Source organism: Eriocheir sinensis, chromosome 12, assembly GCF_024679095.1.
Source record: "Eriocheir sinensis breed Jianghai 21 chromosome 12, ASM2467909v1, whole genome shotgun sequence".
In the NCBI taxonomy this organism is placed as follows: Eukaryota; Metazoa; Arthropoda; class Malacostraca; order Decapoda; family Varunidae; genus Eriocheir; species Eriocheir sinensis.
In genome coordinates this window covers 19,925,013-19,939,156 of record NC_066520.1, presented here as the reverse complement: position 1 = coordinate 19,939,156, position 14,144 = coordinate 19,925,013, and the positions used below count along the sequence as shown (strand labels likewise).

At 44.9% G+C, this 14,144-nt stretch overlaps 1 protein-coding gene across 1 annotated transcript in view; it reads left to right on the top strand.

Annotated features, from left to right (window-relative positions):
• The first annotated feature begins 50 nt into the window (after positions 1-50).
• LOC126997573 (D-beta-hydroxybutyrate dehydrogenase, mitochondrial-like) overlaps positions 51-14,144 on the top strand; it is a 32,920-nt gene continuing 18,826 nt past the window's right edge. Inside the window, exons 1-5 of the mRNA XM_050858746.1 lie at positions 51-887; positions 5,906-6,074; positions 7,371-7,454; positions 7,917-8,085; positions 8,667-8,822. Of these exons, the coding sequence (XP_050714703.1) occupies positions 5,907-6,074; positions 7,371-7,454; positions 7,917-8,085; positions 8,667-8,822 (577 nt within the window). The 5' untranslated portion in view covers positions 51-887; position 5,906. The remainder of the gene's footprint in view (positions 888-5,905; positions 6,075-7,370; positions 7,455-7,916; positions 8,086-8,666; positions 8,823-14,144) is intronic.

Here is a 14,144-nt window from a genome sequence, read left to right as displayed (position 1 = left end):
TGTCACCTCAGGGGGCAAAGGGGAACAATGCCCCCATGTCGATTTACTGCTTCCCCCTGAGGTCGCATCAAAACTCAAGTTAGTTATTCTGGCCATCAACATCTATGAATTGCCCCCAAAGCTTACAGAACTGACCTGTGTTTTATTGGAAACAATCTGGTAATATTGGCTGGGGGAAGGCGAGCGTTGTGTAAACAAACACACTCCCACCACTGAATTTCAATAATAACAAAACCATCAAAATGTTTCAGTAGCAATTTGGTGTACCGGAAAATGCATCAAAAGTAGCTTCATTTTACTCTTCCATATACAAAAGATAAATATTTAACTATACTAAAACAAAGATAAGATTTTAATCATAGTAGTAGTAGTAATAGTAATCTGAATTTACACAATGCGCAGTTTAGTAATCAAGAAACAAAATGACGCTATTCGGTAATTATATGTGCTTTCCTGTAATAAACAGGGTGAGAAAACTGCACCCCCACTACACTCCCTAATACCTCCTTACACCCTCCCTACAGCCCCTATACACCTTACAACCTCCATACACCAGCCTACACCCCCCTTATCCTCTCCCTACACCCCATTCTGCTCTCCTAACATCACCTTACACCCCCTATACACCTTGCATCTATCTCCTTCAGGGAAATGATACAAGATAATGATGATGATGATAAAAAAAGCCCCACCTGTTCCACCACCAGTGCCACCTGTTAAGTTCACACAGCAGCATCCTCCCTTTATCTCGACCAACCCGACTAGGCTTCATTTTTGCCTGTCAGTTATCACCAAGACTCCAGCTTCCATCATCACATTACCACCACCTTCCCTATTACCAACACGATCTTCCCCATCTTTACCACCACTATCCTCACCACACACAGGTATGTTCAGTGGAAAAAGAGCTTTGCTTCCTACTTTCTTCCGAGTTCTCTCCTCCTCTCCGTACCCTCTCCTTCCCTTCCCGGCTCATTTATACTTCTCTCCAAATCGTTTTCCCCTCACACTTTGTCTCTGTCTCACATGCAGATGATAAATGGCATAAAACCCATTAGCCTTGACAAATACCAGACTCCACTTAAAGTACAGTGACCCCAGCTATGAGAAACACATCCAGGTTTCTCTCATCAAGTGTAGTGAGAGAAAATACATAACACGAGTGCAATCCGGGAAAAGAAAACCTCCTTGAGATGCTTTGGGCTGAGTGATCCAGCTAGCAGGGCCACCAATGACGGAAAGAGGAGGACAGCGAGTCTACCCAAGCCTCAAAGAACGGAATGTGGCCCATGTTAAACTAGATCACCGTCACCCTTTCTTCATATACAAAATAGTGACTACCGATTCCTTGTATATCCAACCTCTGCTGTTTTCCTCTCTTCCTCTTTCTTAATCTTAGCATCATTGTCTATCATGCAGAACTAGGTCATCATCACCCTTTCTTCATATACAAAACAGTGACTCTCGATTCCTTGTATATCTAACCTCTGCTGTTTTCCTCCCTTGCTCTACTCTTTCTTCTCACTCAGCATCATCGTCTATCATCTATCCTCTCTCAATGGTATCTCTCCTATACTAAGAGGCTTGCAAATAGGTCTTTAGAGTAATGCTTGAAAGAACTGGGGGACAATGAGAAGTCTTAGAACATGGGGCCTTGCCACTACTTAAGCGCTCGAGGGCTGGCTGTACAAGGCGGTGGGTCATGGACATCCTGAATCCAAGCAATAATGACTCGGTTTCTCCCGCCATGACTTCACGAAAATGACCCCAAAAGAAGCGAAGAGTAGGAACCCTCCACTCAAACCAGCACTCGTGGGATGTCAGTGGCTTTATAAGAATGGGAAAAAAGAACTACCTGAGCCTCATCCGTCACCCTCAATGCCAAAGTGCAGAGTGGAACGAATACAAAAAAAAAAAAAAAAAAAAAAAATCTGGAAATGAAACTATATCTCCTCTAAAGGAAAAAAAAATAAGATGGAAAAAGAAAAGAGCGACGAACACCTAAAAAAAATAATAGTAACAAAATGCCTGTCACTTTTTACGCCATCAGGTTCATACAAAAAAATTACCGATTCAAAAAGATTATCACCTAAAAAAAAAAAAAAAAAAAAAAAAATTCTCACACCAGGTTCACACAAAAAAATTACCGATTCAGAAAAACTATCGCCTCAAAAAATAAAGATAAATAAATAAATAAAATAGAAAATAAAATAAAGCGACTTACATCCCCCCATACAATAGCAGATGTCACCCTTCACATCACCTGTATATGTAGAATTGCTTACCTGCCGACTCTGATGCGGGCAGGTGTTGGCGGGACGCTGCAGCACATCTTTATCAGCGGCTCTTATCTGCTATGCACGGCTGGCGGCATGGCGAGGCTGGCGACGCTAGACCACTGTTACCTGCGGAGTGGGTCTTACATTAAAATTGATGATCGTTATTAAAGGAGGATTAGGCTAAGGATGAAGAATAGGATAACGGGGGGAGGAGGATGGGATGGGGAGGGAAGGAGCGCTCACTACCCACCTAATTTGTTTTGGTGCTTCGGTGCGCCCGTCGCTTCGAACGCTCTCTGAACCTTTAGATGATCAGTTCCGTCAAGCTCATCAACAGCCTCCGACAACCAAGTTATAATTAAGATATGTCGCTGCTTTTTGCTGTATAATTTTTGCTGCCTAATGACCCCAAGCATAACTGTTGTTGATGAATAATTAGAACAACGTCATCCAGATATTGATAACTCCGCCACCTGCTTCAAGCCGCGCAACTCTTTCAGCAAGGCAGCGCTGGATGGCTCGTTCCTGGTGTCGGTGATCAGGGTTGTCAGGGCCATTCTTTAGCTTTCAATGTCGTTTAGTGTGAGTGGCCGCTGGATATGGAGTGGATGTGGGCAGCCTTTTCTTTCTTTTCATTTGCTTACATGTTTTTTCACTGTTGTAGCATCATAATACGAGTTGCAATCAAGACATTTCGGATGGGATGGGGAGAGGTATGGTTGTTAAGAACGCAATGTTAGCTATCTACGCATGCGCATCAAGGTGTGAGGGAGGCGTTCAGCTGTCAAAACTTCAACTTGCTAATTTGACCAAATCCAACATTCCCGTCCTACAATCTAATCCTCGGCGGGGCCCGGCACACCTCATCTACCTACTGGCGCTCACCTTATGCCTGCCGCAGTGCTCTGGAGGGTGAAAAGAAGCAAAATCTGAGGAGAGCTCCAGCACTCCTGCCTGATGTCCTGCTGCTGCAACGCCCTCTACCACACACACACACACACGCACACACACACACTTCGGATATGTGCAACCTTTTATTTCTTATCTTTTCATTTGTTTACATTATTTCTTTTCGTCTCCTACCTTCTTTCCCTGCAATTCCCCTATTTATTAATCTGCTTCGTTTTTCTTTACATATTTCATTGCTATTCTAGTATCTATTATGTCCAATTCTCTCTCTCTCTCTCTCTCTCTCTCTCTCTCTCTCTCTCTCTCTCTCTCTCTCTCTCTCTCTCTCTCTCTCTCTCTCTCTCTCTCTCTCTCTGCAGCACCACTATCATCACCACCACCACCACCATCATTACCACCACCACCATCACCACAAATTACCCACCACCGCCGGGCCTGTCATCTCCATCCACTCCACCACCACCACCACCACCGAGATCAACACCACCAACAGCCAATGGTGATGAACAGCCCTGATAAGACCCCCGCCAGCCTCAACCTTATAGCTCCTGACACGAAGACAAACAAACACATAACAAACAAACAAACCATATATACACTTCGATTGTCTGTTTGTTTGACGACTAAAAGGTTGTTGACGCTGTTTTTTTTGTCATTGTTTTTTCTTCTTGTTCTTGTTTTTTGTTTTTTTTATGAGTTTCGTTCGTTTCTCTTCCTTATTTTTTCCTCGTTTACCTTATTATTTCTTTTTTACTTTCCATCCTCGTGTTCTTACTCCTTTCTCACCCTTTTTAATAATGTCTTTCATACTTAATTCTATCTAAGTTGTCTTGCTTCTCGTCGTTTAGTTTACCTTTTACATTTCTATTCTTATTATACCTTCTATTTTCATTCCAGTTATACCGTCTACTTACATTTCTACTCTCGTTTTATCTTCTCTTTATACTCTTCTCGCATTAATATACGTTTCACTGTCACATAAGGGGGGAGTATCAGGACACCTCTCCTCCCAAAACTGACCTCTCTTTCGGCCACTCCTCTGAAGTCTCTGAAGGAGCAGTGATTAGCGGGCTTATTTTTCATTATTGTTTCCTTTTCTTTTGCCCTTGAGCTATTTCCTTTGCTGTAAAAAGAAAAAGAAACTGATTAAAAGAAGACATCAGTGTACACGCTCGTAGATACACACACACACACACACACACACACACACACACACACACACACACACACACTCGGTTGCACGCACACGAAATGATGGAGTTTATCCCTTCGCTCACTCCACAACTCACTGACTTTCTTTATTTGCCTTATTTCGTAGTGTTGTAATAGCAAGGACGCAGGTATGTGTTTCCCCTCGCCTAATTACTTGATATTTAACACTCGCTCAGCTTCTTCTTTACCTCCCTTCCTCCACCCTGGGTCCCCTTTTTCTCCTCCTCTCACGCTTTCTAGTCATAAATTTGTCCTGTCTATAGTCTCTCTCTCTCTCTCTCTCTCTCTCTCTCTCTCTCTCTCTCTCTCTCTCTCTCTCTCTCTCTCTCTCTCTCTCTCTCTCTCTCATCCCCTTTTTCACCGTATCTCTCTCCATTCTCTTCCTTTTTATTCCTTTTACCGTCTTCCGTGAAACATAAACAGGAAAAAAAGAAGAAAATAGGAGGAGTCCCATTACCAACCCTTCCCCTCTCCACCAGTCCCATTACCAACCCTTCCCCTATCCACCAGTCCCATTACCAACCCTTCCCCTATCCACCAGTCCCATTACCAACTCTTCCCATATCCACCAGTCCCATTACCAACCCTTCCCCTATCCACCAGTCCCATTACCAACCCTTCCCCTATCCACCAGTCCCATTACCAACCCTTCCCCTATCCACCAGTCCCATTACCAACTCTTCCCCTTCTCCATCAGTCCCATTACCAATCCTTCCCCTATCCACCAGTCCCATTACCAACCCTTCCCCTATCCACTAGTCCCATTACCAATCCTTCCCCTATCCACCAGTCCCATTACCAACCCTTCCCCTATCCACCAGTCCCATTACCAACCCTTCCCCTCTCCACCAGTCCCATTACCAACCCTTCCCCTATCCACCAGTTCCATTATCATCCCTTCCCCTCTCCACCAGTCCCATTACCAACCCTTCCTCTATCCACCAGTTCCATTATCATCCCTTCCCCTATCCATCAGTCCCATTACCAATCCTCCCCCTATCGACCAGTCCCATTACCAACCCTTCCCCTATCCACCAGTCCCATTACCAACCCTTCCCCTATCCACCAGTGTAGGAGTGTGACTAGGGATGGGATGGTGGGAAGGAGGTCAGGGGATGGGCAAAATGTGGGAACAGAATGGGGGAAGGGGATAGGGAGGAAGGCAAGGCTGGAGAGGGTGAAACGGAGAGAGAAAAGCAGAGGTGTAGGGTGGGAATGATGGAGAGGGAAGGGAAGGGAAGGGAAGGGCGAGGGTATGTGGGGGGATTAAAAACATGACTCGTTCTGTCATGCCATGGTGTATAGAGGGACGATTTATGGAGTGTGTGTGTGTGTGTGTGTGTGTGTGTGTGTGTGTGTGTGTGTGTGACAGAGAGTGCGCAAACAACAATAATTAAGATAAAAGCACGCACGACCTTCATCAGCAAGACCTTGAGGATGTATGCGGGCAGTCAGTCAGTCAGCCAGGCACTCCCACACTCACTCACGCAGCATCCTCCTCCCAGCATGCTGTGGACGTGGGACAAGACGGATGCTGTGCTGAACTGCGGCATTCTGAGCGGCGTACTGGTTGGCGCCGTACATGCAGTTGTCCCCTTCGCCTGCTGTTGGTCCGCCTTCCTCCTGCTGTGGGGCATCTCGGCGGCGGCCTACGTGATCTCCGCGGCTCTCCAGGTAACGTCTGCAGCCACTCCGCCCGGGGGAGGAAAAGAACATTAGACTTCAGTTCTTTCTCTCTTTTTCTATCGTGTGATTTATAGGTTTAAACGTTTTTTTCTTTTCTTCATTTGTGTCTCCAGGCGATTTGGATATACGCTCTCTCTCTCTCTCTCTCTCTCTCTCTCTCTCTCTCTCTCTCTCTCTCTCTCTCTCTCTCTCTCTCTCTCTCTCTCTCTCTCTCTCTCTCTCTCTCTCTCTCTCTCTCTCTCTCTCTCTCTCTAGGTTTCTATCCGCATAGCATCAACGCGTTTCACTTAACTCTTTCTCAATTTCCTTGTTAGTGCAGACGTGATTTGATGGTTTTTATTTTATTTTCAATCATGACTCAGCTAACACATGCCGGAAGTCCCACTCAGATCGAAGCAGAGGCAGAGGAAGAAAGTGGAAGTTTAAATAGAATCAACACAAAGCACGCCACATTTAGGGACATTTAGAGGTGTTAGGATTTTGCTTTCGTTTCTGTTGCTCTCGTTTTGTTATGTATTGGAGCTATTTTGTGATTTTTTTCCCCCGTGTTCCTAGTTAGTTTGAGCGAGTAAGTACCTACGTGATGGTTTTCCTTCTCGACCTACAAGGCAATGCTTCTAAATTTTTCTTCCAAGCTACCAATTTTTCTTCCTCCCTCCTCATTTTTCTTCCTTCCTCCCCATTTTCCTTCCTACCTCCCCATTTTCCTTCCTACCTCCCCATTTTTCTTCCTACCTCCCCATTTTTCTTCCTACCTCCCCATTTTTCTTCCTACCTCCCCATTTTTCTTCCTACCTCCCCATTTTTCTTCCTACCTCCCCATTTTTCTTCCTACCTCCCTATTTTCCTTCCTACATCCCCATTTTCCTTCCTACATCCCCATTTTCCTTCCTACATCCCCATTTTCCTTCCTACCTCCCCATTTTCCTTCCTACCTCCCTATTTTCCTTCCTACATCCCCATTTTTCTTCCTACCTCCCCATTTTCCTTCCTACCTCCCCATTTTTCTTCATACCAACCCAATTTTCTTTCCACCTACCCACTTTTCTTCCCACTTATCCACTTTTTTTTTTTACTTAATTACCTACTTCGTGATTGTTTTCCCCTTCCTCTCCCTCCCTCGCTCAGGTGATGTTTCTTCTTTCTCTCGAGTTTTGTTTCGACTCCCATCTCTCTCTCTCTCTCTCTCTCTCTCTCTCTCTCTCTCTCTCTCTCTCTCTCTCTCTCTCTCTCTCTCTCTCTCTCTCTCTCTCTCTCTCTCATGTTGTTACCCCCCCCATACAGGTCTCCACGAAGGGCCGCGCCGTCCTCATCACCGGCTGCGACACCGGCTTCGGCTTGGGCCTGGCACTGCACCTGCACAGACTGGTGGGTTTCCGTCTGTCTGTCTCTGTCTGTGTGTGTGTGTGTGTGTGTGTGTGTGTGTGTGTGTGTGTGTGTGTGTGTGTGTGTGTGTGTGTGTGTGTGCTCTCTCTCTCTCTCTCTCTCTCTCTCTCTCTCTCTCTCTCTCTCTCTCTCTCTCTCTCTCTCTCTCTCTCTCTCTCTCTCTCTCTCTCTCTCTCTCTCTCTCTCTCTCTCTCTCTCTCTCTCTCACACACACACACTCACTCACACACACACACACACACACACACACACACACACACTGAAACAAAAGAAAAAAAAGTGAGGACCATAAATGCCACAAACAACATTATAAAAGATAATTTCTATATCAACAACAACAACAACAATACAAATAACAACAACAGGAACAACAACAAGAGCAAGAAGAAATACTAATAACACCCTTCTCCCCTCCTTCCTTCCCTCTTTCCATTCGTTCCTCAGGGGTTTCGGGTGTTCGCGGGTTGCCTCCTGGCCGACGGTCATGGGAAGGGCGCCGAGAGCCTCAGGAAGGTCAGGTCAGATCGCCTCCACGTGCTGCAGCTTGACGTGACTTCCCAGGGACAGGTGCAGAAGGCGGTGAAGGAGGTGAAGAAGCTACTGCCCGAGGGAGGTGAGTGTGGGAAGGGAAGGAAGGAAGGAAGGAAGGAACGAAGGGAGGGAGGGAGGAAGGGAGGAAGGAAGGAAGGGAAGGAGGGAAGGGAGGAAGGAAGGAAGGAAAGGAGAAAAGGGAAGGAAGGAAGGAAGGAAGGAAAGGAGGAAAAGGAGGAAGGTAGGAAGGAAGGCAAGGAGAAAAAGGAAGGAGGGAAGGGAGGAAGGAAGGAAGGAAAGGAGAAAAGGGAAGGAAGGAAGGAAGGAAAGGAGAAAAGGGAAGGAGGGAAGGGAGTAAGGAAAGTAGGAACAGAAAGGATGGAGAGAAGAATGGTAGAAACGAGTGACTGAAGGAAGGAAGGAACAGAGAAAGAACTGGCAGAAAGAAGGAAGGGATAAACGAGGAGGAGAGAAGAAAGGAAGAATGAATAGGACAAAGGAAGGCAGAAACAGAAGGGAAGGAGGGTAGGAAGGGAGGAATGAAAAAATAGAGGAAATAGAAGAATGGAATGAAAGAACAAACAACATAAGGAAGTAACCATCACATAACCTTATCAACAACTTCAAACTCGACCCACCTTTCTATCTATGGACCGTCCGCAGAGGAGTTATGGGGCCTGGTGAACAACGCGGGCCTGGCTACGTACGGTGAGGTGGAGTGGGCCCAGATGGAGACACTGCGAAAAGTCATAGACGTGAATGTGTTGGGTCTGATTGCGGTGACCAGAGCCTTCCTTCCACAGCTGAGGAAATCCAAAGGTAAGATGTGTTTGTGTTTGTGTGAGTGTGAGTTACGTAGATGGATATATAGGTAGGTGAAGAAGATAATGAATTGTAGGGAACCAGGGGAGGAAGTAATAAAAGGGATGAAGAGAAAGGAGAAGTGAAGGGAGGAAGCAAAGACGAGGATAGACATTTGGGAGGAGAAGTGATGGAGGAGACGAGGAGGAACTGCAAATGTGAAAAGGGGAAAGGGGGAGAGAGGGAAAGTTATTAAATGTAAATCACAAAGCAGGGAACAAAAGCAGCATCCCTTCCTTCCCCTTTTTCTCAGCCCGATAACGTTCGAATTTCTTTGCCTCTGAGACTCAACAACACAATAACTTCAAATCTTATCCTTCCACACAATCCCTATCACCCTCATATTTCCCTTTCATCTTTATTTGCTCTCCTTCTCCCTCTAGTCTAACCGTAGCATCCCTTCATCCCTTGTTTCCCCATTTTCTCAGCCTGACAGCAGTACATCCACTTAACGCTTTCGGTGAATCTTGGGTACAGAATCATGCCCTGAGGCGACACTTCGGGCCGTGGGATGAGAAGCCGCTAATGAGGGTCTGAGAGTGTGATTATGCATGCACTGAGACAAAAGTGTGATGCATAAGAGGGAGAAAGTGTGGATATGGGAGGACGAAAAACTGGGAAGCAAAATAAAAAAGAAGGTAAAATTAAAGAACACCATTAATAGGAACACAATAGCATCAGGCGTTGAGTAGAAAAAAACGAATATAAAGAGGAGGAACGCCAAACCTCTCCATACTTAGTGGTGGAGGAGAGTGAAAAATAGAGCAGCTATTAACAGGTACGCAGGGAGGAAGACTCACCGCTTGAGGATGTGGATATACAGCAGTAAGAGGTCTTTGTTACGTGATGCAAAAGAGGGAGAAAGTGTGGAGATGGGAGGACGCAAAGAAAAGGAAAGCTAAATAAACGAGTAGGTAAAGTTGGGGATGGGTGCGAGTAGAGGAATATCACAAATAGTACCTAACACCATAGCATCGGACGTTGAGTAGAAGAAAATATGAGCAAACTTGAACGGAAAGAGGGAGAAAGTGTGGAGATGGGGAGACGAAGAATAGGAAACGTAAATAAAGGAGATGAAGCTAAAGTTGGAGGGAATGCAAGTAGAGGAATAAAATTAAAAGTACGTAACACCAAAGCATCAGACGTTGAGTAGAAGAAAATATGAGCAAACTTGAACGGAAAGAGGGAGAAAGTGTGGAGATGAGAAGACGAAGAATAGGAAGTGTGAACAAATGAGATGAAGCTAAAGTTGGAGGGAATGCAAGTAGAGGAATAACATTAAAAGTACCTAACACCAAAGCATCAGACGTTGAGTAAAAGAAAATATGAGCACACTTGAACGGAAAGAGGGAGAAAGTGTGGAAATGATTAGACGAAGTGTGAATAAATGAGATGACGGCAAAGTTAAGGAAATGCGAGTAAAGGAATATCATTAAAAGTACCTAACACCACAGCATCAGGAGTTGAGTAAAAGAAAACATGAGCACACTTGAACGGAAAGAGGAGGAGGAGGGGCACCAAACCTGAGGAAGTATAATATGGTTTCGAGGCTGAGTGGCGGAGTGAGCCTAAAAATACAGTTAATATGTAGTTATGGAAGCGGCGAGTAGCGGGCTTTTTTATCCACTCTTTTTGTTGCCCTTGAGCCGTCTCCTTCGATGTAAAAAAAGAAGTTACACAGTGTGGACGAGTCAGTGCTTCAGGATGTGGGGAATATAGAAGAGATCATTTTTTGCTCCTTCGTGGCCTTTGTAGCTCAAGCAGGCGGTCCGAGGGCAGGTCAGGGAGAGAGGGAGGAGGAGGAGTAGGGTAGAGAGGGAAAAAAGATGTTTGTAAGAAAAGAAGAACAAATCAACTTCACCGAATATAGAAAAGAACAAAATCACAGCACACACACACACACACACACACACACACACACACACACACACACACACACACACACACACACACACACACACACACACACACACACACACACACACACACACATGCACACACACACACACACACGTAGACCTAATAAAATCTTCAGTCGATTTCCTGAGGCAGCAAAACCGGCTACTGAAGAGAAAATTGTCCGCACGCGACTTCGATTATTGCAGAAAAGAAAAAAAATATGACACAGGAAAAAGAATGAGAGAGAGAGAGAGAGAGAGAGAGAGAGAGAGAGAGAGAGAGAGAGAGAGAGAGAAGGGGGGGGGTAATGCTACTGAATCCCTTATTAATTTCTTCTGAATGCAAATAATTGAATCACGGAGGACTGACGTGATTGTGACCAGCTGACGTGCTGCTGATAAGATTTTTTTAGTTTTTTTTTTTTTTACTTTTCGGCGGTCTCTCTCTCTCTCTCTCTCTCTCTCTCTCTCTCTCTCTCTCTCTCTCTCTCTCTCTCTCTCTCTCTCTCCAGGCGACTCATTAAGGTTTCATGTCTTTTTTTTGTGGGATCTGCGACCACTAGACGGTTTTGGCTTCCTTTGTTTCGCGAATTTATTTATTTATTGCTTTTTTTTACTTTTTTTTCATTCGCTTTCCCACCCACATCTGCCCCTTCCTCTGTCTGCCTGTCCTTTTCATTAATTTTTCTTTTTCTTTCTTTCATTTTTCTTTCGTTCTTAATCTCTTTCTTTCTTTCTATCTTCTTCCATCCCCCCTCCCTCTCCATCTCCCTCTCTCTCTCTCTCTCTCTCTCTCTCTCTCTCTCTCTCTCTCTCTCTCTCTCTGTAGGTCACGTCCCCCATTGCGGCTAAAAGGTCACCAATCATTGCTTACTCAGGCTCGTGGGAACATACACACACACACACACACACACACACACACACACACACACACACACACACACACACACACACACACACCTAACCATCGTATGATTTCGTCCCATTAGCGTTCTATTTTCCTATTATTCTTACGCTTCTTTTTTTCCAGTGATTCCTATTTCCTTTCTCTCTCTCTCTCTCTCTCTCTCTCTCTCTCTCTCTCTCTCTCTCTCTCTCTCTCTCTCTCTCTCTCTCTCTCTCTCTCTGTTCTATTTTGTTTATTTTGTTAGTGTTAATTAAAACTCGTCCTCGTCTTCCTTTTCTTCTTCTTTCAGCAAGTATAGTTTTTTTTTTTGTTTTCTTCTTTCTTCCTTTTTGATCTATTTTAATTATATACATTTGTTTTTTCTTCTTCAGTTGCTTCTGCTTCTACATTTTCCTTTACTCATTTTTTTTCATCGTTTTTCCTCATCCTTCTCCTTCTTGTTGTTCTTGTTCTCCTCCTCCTCCTCTCCCTCTTCTTCCTTTCGTTTCTCTTCTTCTTCCTCCTTCTCTTCCTCCTTTTAGCTCCTCCTTCAGCCGTCGTCGTCCGGAGTACCAGGGGAGGCAAAAAGGTCATGAACCAGATCTATGGAGGGGAAGAAACGCGCTCGGCTGTTGCGGGTTCACGCGGCAACGAGTATAGGGAAAGACTTCTGGCCCTCTGATTGCTGGCTTTCTCCCTTAACGGTGGTGCTTAGACGTATTAGAGGGCTGTTATCTGCCTCATAAAGGTAATACTTCAAGACGCATACCCCGGGAAGGTGCTGGCGTGCTTCCCGTTTTCGTTGAGTAGTTTCTCGCGGGAGTTCAGGTAAAATGAGGTACCGTAGCGGATTGCATTTACATATTCTCGTGAACTTTACTCTGAGCTCCCAGTAGTCTCTCACCTCGTTAGTTTCGGTGCTAAATGAATAAGATAAAGTAGGATTAGTGAATGATTTAATTTTCAGCTTTACGTATTCTCGTTTTTTTCTTTTTACATCTCAGCCTATAGCGCCGGTAGGCTTTCTTCATGTGTCTGGTGGTCTGCCCAAGCCCGTCATGGCGCATGCAATTTTTTATAGTGGCGCCAGTTATGCTTGGCTCATGCTGCCCCCCGGAACTCATTTTTGATTCACTGGACGGTTTCTTCTGGAGTCCGGGTTGATGGGTGGTCTTCAGGGCAGCATGTGGGTAGTCTTAGGCCACTCGGCGGTGACTGAAAAATCCCAGGTGGTAGCGCGGGGATTCGAATCGACGTTGTCCATCCTAAGTTCCTGAGCTCTGTCTTGCCTCGCTCCTGTGATTGATTATAATTTATACCCAAAAGTTAAGGTAAGTTCGTGGCTGCACCAAATCATGCACTCGGAGTTCTGAAGGTACACTCGACATTAGTTAGGATATACTGCTCGCCGTGAACTTTGCAATACACTAAATCGAATAAATAGAAGTAGTTTTCGGAGACAAAATTTAGATTGCCTATATATTATAACTCGAGGAAGAAGAGATGAGTGCAAAAATTAACGATGCCACCTTCAAGTAATAAAAAGGAGAGTTAGTAAGCCACAAAGCAAGGAAAAAGTTGTCCATAGATGGCGTAAGTGTGTTGCAGAAGAGTGTCGCAAGTCATCTGAGAAAAAAAATATCATGATCGTGCGTGGAGATAAATAGATAGATAGATAGATAGATAGATAGATAGAGAGAGAGAGAGAGAGAGAGAGAGAGAGAGAGAGAGAGAGAGAGAGAGAGAGAGAGAGAGAGAGAGAGAGAGAGAGAGAGAGAGAATGATATATATGTGCGTAAATACTGTCATTAGACGTTGTTTCACACTGTCTTGCCCCAGGAATCCTAAAAGTGCGTGGGAAGTGGCCTATCACAAGTCACGTGTGTGTGTGTGTGTGTGTGTGTGTGTGTGTGTGTGTGTGTGTGTGTGTGTGAGTGTGAGCGTGAGTGTGTGCGCGCCTACTTTAGTCCAGTGCCCTCTGAGTTTAACATCACTTCTACCCTTATTAAAACTACACCCTTCCTCAATCTCTCACTTTTAACACGCAAACAAACACATTACTTGAAAGGCGCACGAGGAAAATAAAAAACATCCAACCCTACTTTCTCCTTGTCATGGTGGTGTTGTTTCCTCTCTATAACTGGCAATCAAAGAGACACCAACAAACCCGTGACAAGGTTCAAAAACACACACGAAGTAAAACATTAAGTGAAGGTCATATTCTTGAAGCATTTCGGCGTCAAAGGACACGCACGCACGCATTTGACAAGGGCTTCCGTAGGTGTTGTGGGCATTTCCGTGGGTAGTTTTATGACTCTGGGGGAAGTTTGACAAAGGCTCTGTACCATGAACGTGAACAAAACTCATGAGAGAGCGATTCATCTCCTTTTCGTCCTTTGGGAATAGTTTATGTGAGAGGCGGAAGTCCTCGTGTACATTTTTTGTCATGATGTTCTATTTTGATGTCGATGGCCTAGTTTGGGTGGCAATAACCTG